This window comes from Onychostoma macrolepis, chromosome 21 (assembly GCF_012432095.1).
Source record: "Onychostoma macrolepis isolate SWU-2019 chromosome 21, ASM1243209v1, whole genome shotgun sequence".
Taxonomy (NCBI): Eukaryota; Metazoa; Chordata; class Actinopteri; order Cypriniformes; family Cyprinidae; genus Onychostoma; species Onychostoma macrolepis.
In genome coordinates this window covers 12,042,470-12,053,217 of record NC_081175.1, presented here as the reverse complement: position 1 = coordinate 12,053,217, position 10,748 = coordinate 12,042,470, and the positions used below count along the sequence as shown (strand labels likewise).

Below are 10,748 nucleotides of genomic sequence, written 5' to 3'. Positions count from 1 at the left end.
TTTGTGCATTACAACTAACACTGTATGTTTATATGGATACAGGTTTTAGTAATGACATACATTATTATTATTTTTTATTGTTGCATTCACAACTTATGTTTAAATACCATATTTACTACAGCCATTGTAACATTTGTTTAATGTCTTTTTAATGACAGTTTTGGCTAATTCAAAATGCTCCGTTTTTTTTGAAGTGCCATTATCGTGACCATAAATATTCATAACTCCCGTCTAAAAGAGCACAGAAACTCAGCGTTTTTTAGAAAAATACAATTCACAGTTGCCCTTAAAGAATCTGGCAGTGCAAAGATGCCACAAGCGGGACGCATTCTTACAGACCTGAGTGGCATTTCAACTCGATTATCAGTCATGGCGATGAGCGAGCGGCGCGTTTTCGGGAAAGCCCTTCACCTCCACCTGATGGCAGCATCACCAGGCCCTTCACACGGGTGCGTGGGAGTTCCCCGCTTCGCCATGTCGGGGTGGTGCAACGCGCTGAAAGGATCTCCCGAGCGCGCGCGCACTCTCTCCCTTTTCTCCACCGCCCCCACCCCATCAGCTCCATCCTCCCCCGCACGACAGTCTCAGTCTCAGCAGCAGTAGCAGCAGCAGCATCGTCCTCCTCCACCCTCTCTAAGCAGCAGCAGCATCCGGCGGTGAGACACGGAGGAGACGCATCCGAGTGATGCCACTGCACCAACCGCATCTCGCCACCGCGAAAACACGCCGAGAATAAAGCGCTTCTTCTGCGAGGAGGGAGAAACACATTCGCCAGGAGAGATCCGCTGCCCATGAAGATGTCTAACGCTGACATGGTCTTGAACTCCACCGATCGGATAGTGAAATGTAAGTCTACGTTTCCTCCCTCTCTTCTACCTGCATCTTTATTTTGTGCCGTGATTTGCGCACTAATTGTTCAAATATTGCCACAGCTAATTGCGACGTATCGACTGCATTAATTAAAGTGGTCAGTTTATCTTTAGGACTGAATGTTTTTAAGATAGCGATGATTTTCTCTGCTGTGTATTGATGGTAATTAAGTCACGGGCAGGCAGAGGGAGAAGTGTTAAATAAGGCAGATCCAGTGGAGGCGGTGATGCAGCAGGATTTAGGTGGCATCACGCAGCCTTCCTGTATTCTTCAGAGACAATCAAGCAATAAGGTTTTCAGTTCATATTTAGCTCTTTGCTTTCTCGAGGGAAGCCTCCAGTCTGAAGGTAAATCATTCGAGATGGAAACTGTCACGCCCCCGTTGCGTCTGATTGATTTTCGCACATTTACTGGTCACGTAGCGCACATTAATATTCACATGTAGGAACACACAAGCATAGATCACTGAGACTGAATATAAGCGTCTCGGTCTTATATAGAAACTAGACTTAGGTTAATTGAAGGTGCACTAGGACATTTTTTGCTTAAAAAACGGTTTAACATTAATGGCACTTTCATTGTGAAATAGCCTATTGAAATAATGCATACGCACTCACGAGGTGTCAATAGTCATATCAGTATTATTATAGCAAAAAAGCTGTTTGTATTCTACATAGAGCGGGTCGCACCTTCTTGGGCGCTGCTATGCTTGGATCACGTGACCAGCCGTTTGATACAATTGATCGTGTTACTAATAAAATAATAATTTTGCTAGGATTCCTTACAAAGCATAAATATAAACGTACATTCTAACAACAACTGACACAACAAAAAACAGTGCCATGGTGTGGATCAACAGGTGTGTGACCCACCAGATGAATGAAAAAATGCCACAAAATGGGAAATATAGAGAAACAATGAAAAACAGAACAAAACAAAACAGATTCGGTGGTGTCAGCAGTGAGTGAACAAATTTAATGCATCCAGGCCAATAGGTGTCAGTATATACAGTCCAAAACCACTAGTATTATTTGGATGAATTGGAGCAGATAAATGTAAACAACAATTTACTTAGTGTACCTTTCTGTCCTTCAAGGTAACTAACAGAAAACAGCTTCAGCATTTTAACAGAAACATAATTTCTTTTAAATTAGTTCAGTTTTTGTGCTGTTGGCTTTCATTGATGCATTCTGACTCTTTGATGCCAACTAATGGGTCACGTTTTCACATTTGCACTTTCATGGATTCTCCCTTCTCCTCTCAGGGCTGCTACTTTTGTCTTTTTGGTCCAGCAATGTATAATTTGTGATATTAATAACATATATATTCTTATAGATACTGTATGTGTTTGACTCTGTAGGCATTCAGTCTCCTCAAAACAGTAAACCCCCAATGTTAATCTTTTTCTTGTTTTTTTTACACAAATTAACACTTCAGCCTCGCTGATTGATTTGAATTGCAAAAATCTGTGGGCTTGTGAACTTTTGAAACAATTTCCAGGATATCTCAATTTGCATGCTAATGCGGCCGCATTTAAATGTGTTTTCTACTGGGTTGATTTGATAAATAGTATTAGCATTTAAAACACCCTTTGTGTCAAAGCCGTAGTTCACCCAAAATCATAATTTACTTTTTAAATCCCATATGATTATCAATGAATGTTTTGCATAATCGCACCTGAGGATCATCTCAGTCATGTTGCTCAGTCCTGATTTGTTGACATAGACATTTTTTGGCAGAACATTTGATTTGTATCTGTCTTTGAATGCTGAATCTTATGACAAGGCCCATTATAACTCAGGCTTTGATAGAAGTCATCTGACCTCTCTAAAAGTTAAGGTTGCATTAGTCACTGCCACACGTAATGAGTCACAGTAGTGACCCCCCTCCAACGCACCGGCTACCTCATAGAGGTACTTTAGATCTGGCAGTTTTAGCCGTAATGCCATTCTCTGAACTACCTCTGTCTCCTCTCCCCCCTCATGTATAATTGAGGGCTTTTATCATCAACAAAATGCATCAATAAATAACCACATCTAAAACCCCAGTGATGAGGTTAGCTAAGCATTCATATTTAGCAGTGTGCAGCGCCAAATGCAGGAGACAAACAAAGAATTTGTCTCTGCATAGAATCCTCACAGCAGCAAAGCAGGATTTCATAAAACACTGCACGGTGTGTCATTTGCAGAGTCTCATTTACTAAGTGCAACTAGAGTTAGGCCTTTCATTCCTGCACTGGCATAATGGATTTTATGGTGCTTTCCATTTAGTGTTTTGATATGCTGGTTTATCGCCTCGTCTCATGGGAGCTGTACTGAGCATCACTCTTTGTATGCGAAATCATTATATTGTAGCCACACTGTTAACATTCTCATACTCGTTTCCAGCTTGCGTATGAATCTGTCTTAATGGTCCTGGTATGAAGGCAGAAAACCATTCACAGATTTGCAAAGGTGAAATGAACAGACTAGGGATGTCGTGATGCTTCATTTGTGTCTGTCTTATAACAGAAGCTCAATGTTGTGGCTATTCTGTGGTTGTATTAATTCTGTACAATTGACGCTATTATTATCATCGTATAATTAATAAAAATATACCTTATTATTTTGGTATAATGTTCATATATTAATATTGTTTTGGCCTTTTCTTCAGGCCGTGGATGCATGAGAGTGGGTTTGCATCTTGTTACGCACTTCATTCCACAATATGATCTTTCCATGTTCTTATATATTTGATTTTGATAATTGATCAACAAAAAATATGTATTAAAATTAAGATACAAATTATACAAAACAAAATTCAAAAAAGGGATTTTCCACAAACAAAAACTGTGTCTGACCCACTCCATTTCTTCCTGCGTATTGCCGTTGAAGTCATTACCACACCCTTTATGACGTTTACAAAATTACACAAACTTCTTTCATCATTAACAGATTAAACTGAAACAAAAACACAAACATATAATATTTAGACAAATATAAAACAAAATGAAATGTTCTTAAATGGCTACAACAAATATATTATAATATATTTATGTTGTTAATATAATAAATTAATATAATAAATTGTTATTTTTATATATATCATAAAAATATTTATAAGGACTGCATCTTTTACACACAGTAATTGCTTTATAATAACAATATAGTTCTGATTAATCATATCAATGCAATCCATTTCTAGTCTTCCTTTTTTGCTAAAAACTGAACAAAGACTAAACTAAAAATAAGTCTGTAATATTATTATTATATTTTTTTATAACATTTATATATTTATATAATATGTGACCCTGGACCACAAAGCCAGTCTTACATAGCACGGGTATCTTTGTAGCAATAGCCAACAATACATTGTATGGGTCAAAATTACAGATTTTTCTTTCAGGCCAAAAATCATTAGGATATTAAGTAAAGATTTTCTGAATATTTAGATTTTTTTGCACTCTCAGATTCCAGATTTTCAAATAGTTGTATTTCATCCAAATATTGTCAGATCCTAACAGATGTTGTATAAATCTCAATTTCATAAAATTTAACTTTATGACTGGTTTTGTGGTCCATGGTCACATATGTTTGATGAATAATATTAAATGATATCTACAAAAACAATTAATTAATAATATATAAAAACAATAACAGCATTAGGAGTATATCTTTTACATGCGGTCCTGCCATCCAGCATGTTGATGTGCTTGTGTTTCATGCAAAAATCTGTGACATGTCAAGAAAATGGCCACTTTAGGGGACTCAGGTCAGGACAAAATTTTGTGAATGCTCCAAACAAACCCAGACCCCTCTTTGTTCTTTGTTATTGTTGGTTTATATACAAATGTCTCAAAAGGGCACACAACTGTAGTTGCGATATTACTGTATTTACAGTGATACTATCGTTGCACAGTTACACAGCCTAACACAACTGACTACACAACAGGTCTCTATATGAACGTCTACTGAGAGTGAGTGAGAGAGAACAAATTAATACATATTAACTGGCACAGTAGTTTGAGATACTACACATAGATGTTTACATAGGTGTTTCTGGGGAGGATATGATAGGTAAAGTGATAGTTTAGTGCAGTTACTAGACAGTGCTCTTTAAAAATACAACATGTCAATCAGCGCCTGGTTTTAAAGCCCAGAGGAGGAATAAGGTCAAGTGTTGCTTCAGCCTCTGAATTCTGGTGTGTAGATGCCACTAGCCCACTCACTGCTCTGGGATGCCTTCATGCCAGGCTTAGAACGGCCTACTTTACTGAGCCCAATTCTAGGGCATTAACTGTGTTAGTTCTGATGGGGCTTGGCGAGCCACATGTGGCTCAAGAGGGATTGTCAGGATATAAACAGGACACTTGGAAAGGTGAGTCACCTAGCGGTGATGGTTCTCTGGGTCATGTTCTGATTAGGACACATGAAGATTACTACAGTTAGTGTTGTTGCAATGCTGTTGATCTGACATTCTCATACTTACAAACTAGTAAGGAATGTTGCCAAGTAAGATGTGCTGTTGTTTACTTGTCATTGTGTGGCAAACTAAAATAACAAATTGCTATATTTCATTTTCTGAGAAAAAAAAAAAAGTTGGTGGTGCTCGAAAGACATTTACTGAAGATGCGCAATAAATCAGTACCATATCAGTTATTGGCCGGTATTTAATTGATTTCATTGTGCATACATTTCCCCTACTTTTAAATTTAGACTACCATCACTTAATACACTAATAACTTACTAAATGTACCAAATCTCATAATAAATCAATTTTTGTGCCGTATATTAAAATGGGTAGCAATTTACAGCAAACTTCCTTGGTTAACCTTAGGTAACTACATTATTTAACATGAACTAACAATGAAAAAATTACTAACACTTTATTTTAAGGTGTCCTTGTTACACGTTACATGTATTTACTATTATAATAACAATAAATTATAATTATAAGCACTATCATAACAATAAACCAAACCCTAATCCTAACCCTAACCATATAGTAAGTACATGTAGTTAATTAATATTACTCAGTACCTAAATGTATAATAACACTGTAACAAGGACACCTAAAAATAAAGTGTAACCGAAAAATTTTCTGAAGCATTAATTAATCAGTTAATTTCAACACTAATACATTTTTAAAATCATCTTTGTTAATGCATTAACTAGCAGCATTAACTAACAATGCTGATAGTTAATGCATTAACAAAGCATAACCAAGGAAGGTTATTGTAAAGTGTTATCTAAAAAGGCGATGCTTTCATTTGTAGCATTTAAAATGCCTGGTTGTAGTTTTTAGGGTTTTGTAAAAACTTATAACGTAATATCTTATAATATATTGGCCAGAATTGTAATAATCATTGCTATTATGCTCAGGTGTTGTGGGTGGTTGCAATGGCATTGCAGTTGCTAAGATGTTCTTACATTGGTTTTTAGAGTATTTGCTATGCAGTTGCTATGGTGTTTTGTGGTTGGTTGCATAAACTGCTTAGACTAGTCTTACCAGCTGATCTAATTTTTCTTTAATACTGGTCTTATTTAGTCAGTTACATTAAAACATAGACAATATGAATCTGAAAAGTAAGACTGATTACCCGTTGGCTAACTCTTGGTTGGTTAGGCCAGTTCTTAAATTACAGTTCCAACATAGTGGCTATGTTAATGAAAATCATAAATCTTGTTACTTAGAAAAGTCACTTCTCTCATCAATAAACCATATGATTTGAGTTACCACTCAATATCTCAAAAAGTTTCATTGTTTAGTTTCAGTGTTCCCTAATCTTCAATAGTAATCTTAGTAACCTTTTCAGTAAAAAAAAACTGCTTGTATTTATTAAATGCACCCAAACAAATGCTCTGTCATTTAAGCTTTTCTTTCTTTATCGGTTGTTACAAATAGCTCAGCATGAGCCTTCTCTGGCCACGCTGTTGCAGTTTCCCATATTCATCATATACATTTTTAATGAGTTAATAAGCCTGTGTTTTCCCTTTGAATTAGTGTGATCCCTTGGGCTATTCATTGAGTGATCGTCCAGAACTGTTGTTCGAGCAATAAGCTCAAAGCAAAATATGAGCATAATCTGTTAGGTAGATGAAGGAGTCCATTCAGAGGCAGTGGTAGGGGGCAGGTGCACGAGGATAGATGGTAAGGTGGAGTAATTACTGACAGGATCGAGAGGGAGCGAGATGGATGCTGGGGATCCGCTTGCCTGATATGTACATGCAGGCTTTATATAGTAGTGTGGGTGAATTATTTAAGCATTGGTTTGCAGCACTGTTTCAGTTCACATGGCTCTCTTACATAACAACACTTCCCCGAGGTCTGCTGATGAGATGGAGAAGAGGAGGGAGATGAGGGAACGAAGAAGAAAAGATGAAAGAGAGGATGAACAATCTTAAGGCCTATTCACACCAGTGTGGATGTTCACTGCAAATATTCAGTCAGAGGACAAATGTTGAATAAAAACGCTAGGTTTCTATGGGCCTGTGAATATCCGGGTGTGAATATTCATCTGCCGACAAATCTAACGCATTTGGGGTTTTTTTTTGCGGAGAGACTTTTTGTCTTTGTTTCCCAAGTCGCTGCTGCACAGTCTGTTACATATGGTTATGATGTTGTCTTTGTACTCAACCAGAGAAAGAATACGTTTGAAATATTTTTTTTAAATACAGAATTTGAAAATAAGTCTTATAAAAATATAATTTAAATAATAGCAAAAGTAATTAATAAATAATAATAAAAAGTAGTTATATATTTTAAGTAAGTATTTTATTTTATTTATTTATTTTTATAAATTACTTTTGCTAATTATATTTTTATATGATTTATTTTCAAAGTATACAAGTACTTTGGTTATGCTGTTGTCTTTGTCCACTACCAGAAAAAAAATACATAATTAAAATTTTAATACAGATTTTGAAAATAAATCATATAAAAAGTAATTTATGAATAATAAAAAATTACTTACATATTTGTGTGTGTGTGTGTGTGTATATATATATATATATATATATATATATTATACATTTAATACATAATACATTTGAATAATTTATGAAAATTAGTCAAATGCATTAGACTTATCTAGTTATGTAAAATTAATAATTAAAAACTCTGTATTGACATCCTTATGCTGATAGATGTGTGCGTCATCTGTTGTACTGTTCAGCACCACCTATTCCATCAGAAAGTATTTGTTTGTCACATAATTCTAACAAATAATTGTTTACATTTGTTTTAATATTTGTATATACGTTTTGACTGCAAATCGTTTTGCATTTTTGTTTTTTGCTGGGTGTGAATATGTATTAAGCCAGGGGAAACAGAAAAATGGAGCGTGGGATGTGTGTGAGTGAGAAGGCTGGAGAGGTGTAAGACATAAAGACGTTTCCATGGAGAAAGGTGGACAAAGGATCTGGAGGGCAGCAAAAGGGAATATGAGGAACGTGAGGAGAAAGTGACAGATGAAGGCTGAAGTAGACAGGCAGGACATGATAGAGAGGGGGAGAGAAATAAGACGATAGGAAAGAAGTAGAGACAGAAGGAGAGCCACGCATGAGAACGCTTGTAAACTGCACAAATACATGACAGGTCTGTGGATGAAGCGGTCCTGCTTCAACAAACACAAACCTTCATACACATCAAACATCACTAATGCTGTCACTCTTTCATCAAAAGGGATAATTCACCCAAAAATGGAAATTCTGTCATAATTTACTCACCCTCAAGTTGTGTCAGTATGAGTTTCTTTGTTCTGATGAGCACAAAAGAATATAATTTGAATGTTGGTAACCAAAGCAGTTGATGGTGGTAGCCATTGACTTCCACTGTATTTTTTTCCCATACTATGAAAGTCAATGGCTACCGTCAACTCTTTGGTGACCAACATTCCTCAAAATATCTTCTTTTGTGCTCAAAAACTCAAAAAACAACTTGAACTTGAGTAAACGATTACATAATTTTCATTTTGGGGTGAACTATATCTCTTTAAGTTGTTGAATCAATCTCTTAATTTTCTAGTCAGGGCTGTGGCTTAGCGATTAGCACACATGCTTCGAGATAGGGGCTAGTTGTCGCAATGTTTGCTTTCAGTGAATATTTCTTAGGGTATATTGGTTCACCTTTGACAGTTAATTTCAAAAGCCCTGGTCTGCCTGTTAAGTTGTGGCAGTCATATCATGTCGCATTGTTTGAACCTGGCTTGCGTCATGTCAAGTTCCCTCCTCTTCTTCTATTTTTTTTTTTTTTTTTTTTTGTTGCTCAATCATACTGTCTGCAATATGAAATTTGGAATTTTTACCAGATGTCTATAATATATAAAAGTATGGAAGCCTGTTTTTTGTCACTGAATAAAAAATAAAAATGGTAATTGCGAGTTTTTATTTCACAATGCCGACTTTTTTTCTCGCAATTGCAAGTTTACATCTCGCAATTCAGATTTTTTCTCAGAATTGCCTGATATACTATAAACTCGCAATTTTTTCGAAGAATTACATAAACTCGCAATTGTGAGTTATAAAGTCAGAATAGCGGGATATAAACTCGCAATTGCAAAAAAAAAGTCAGGATTGCGAGATGTAAGCTCGCAGTTGCAAGAAAAAAGTCACAATTGTGAGTCAAAATTAACTTTTTTTATTATTTATCCAGTGGCGGAAACGGGCTTCCATATAAAAGCTATATTTGAAAAGAATAAATTTTTCTAGAATGATCAGAGTGATTTTTAGGGAATGAATAGAAAATAAAATTTTTAAAACGTTGAAAAGCCTAAGTGACCCACGTTGACCCAAAGTGGCTATAAAACTTTATGACTTTTTATTGTGATTATTATTAAATAAAAATAAACAACATAAGAAATATACTGCAATAATGCTTTATTGAAATAAACAAACAAGCATTCACAGTATTTTTGAAAAAAATAAGTCACACTTGACGCACACTTAATTTTAATATTACATTAAAAAAACAATGTAAAATAAACTGAAACTACAATACTGTAGGAAATGCTCTTCACAGTTAAACTCGGGCTCACATATCTCTTTCATTCGACACAAATCCAAATATGTGTGTGCTTGGCATTAATTAAATTATTAAGTCGCTTTGGAATTTAAGTCGCAGCTGTTTCAGATGATTAAAAAAGTGACATATATTGTGGAAAATGCGGTTTTTATTATTTCTGTCAGGACCACTGTCATCAAAGATGACTGACAATTAGCATACAGTTTGGATTGGCGGTATCATGGTTCTATTCTGGGCAAGAACTCCCTGCACATCCATGCAGCCGCGATAACCCCCCAGGGTAAACAGAACAAAACCAACATAAATGTATTGCAGATATTGTTAAAGTTCAATCATTTTATGTACACATTTTAGAATCAGTCTGATTCAAAGGAGAATCAGAAGGCTGAATCCTGACTGACAAGAGGAGGAGCTAGGGATGGAGGAGGGTAGTTAGATATTGAGCAACGCGAAAACTGCTGATGATACTGAGGGACCTTATATATGGATGCTTAGATAGGTGTCGTATTCCTATAGGTAGATGGGGATCAGCTGATAAGTATATGTATATGTGCTGTATATGTAAGTATATGTGCTGCGTGTTTCAGAGTGAAGGGTAGCACTGTGTTGATTTTATTTCTATATATACTGTATTCCCCTGCCCCCCATTCTAATACCAGTCAGCAGGGCCGGGCAGACACACTAACTCCATCTCTTTCATCTCTCCCTTCTCCAGCATATTGGCTTTTCATGCATGGGTTGTGCTCAGGCCTGCAAGCTGCCACACTGCCACAGCCCATAAACACGTAAGGGCTCAGCACAGTTCAGGTCTGTGCATGTTGCGGGAACCGCTGACACATTTCTACACAAGTGGTGCTCATGTTTTGAGTCGAGTCTCA

General features: G+C 36.2%; 1 protein-coding gene across 2 annotated transcripts in view; it reads left to right on the top strand.

Moving 5' to 3' along the window:
• The first annotated feature begins 469 nt into the window (after positions 1-469).
• ppp3ca (protein phosphatase 3, catalytic subunit, alpha isozyme) overlaps positions 470-10,748 on the top strand; it is a 59,716-nt gene continuing 49,437 nt past the window's right edge. The window contains exon 1 of one of the 2 annotated variants that reach the window (XM_058758439.1): positions 470-846. In XM_058758439.1, the coding sequence (XP_058614422.1) occupies positions 792-846 (55 nt within the window). In that variant the 5' untranslated portion in view covers positions 470-791. The remainder of the gene's footprint in view (positions 847-10,748) is intronic. The other variant, XM_058758438.1, reaches the window with a different exon arrangement.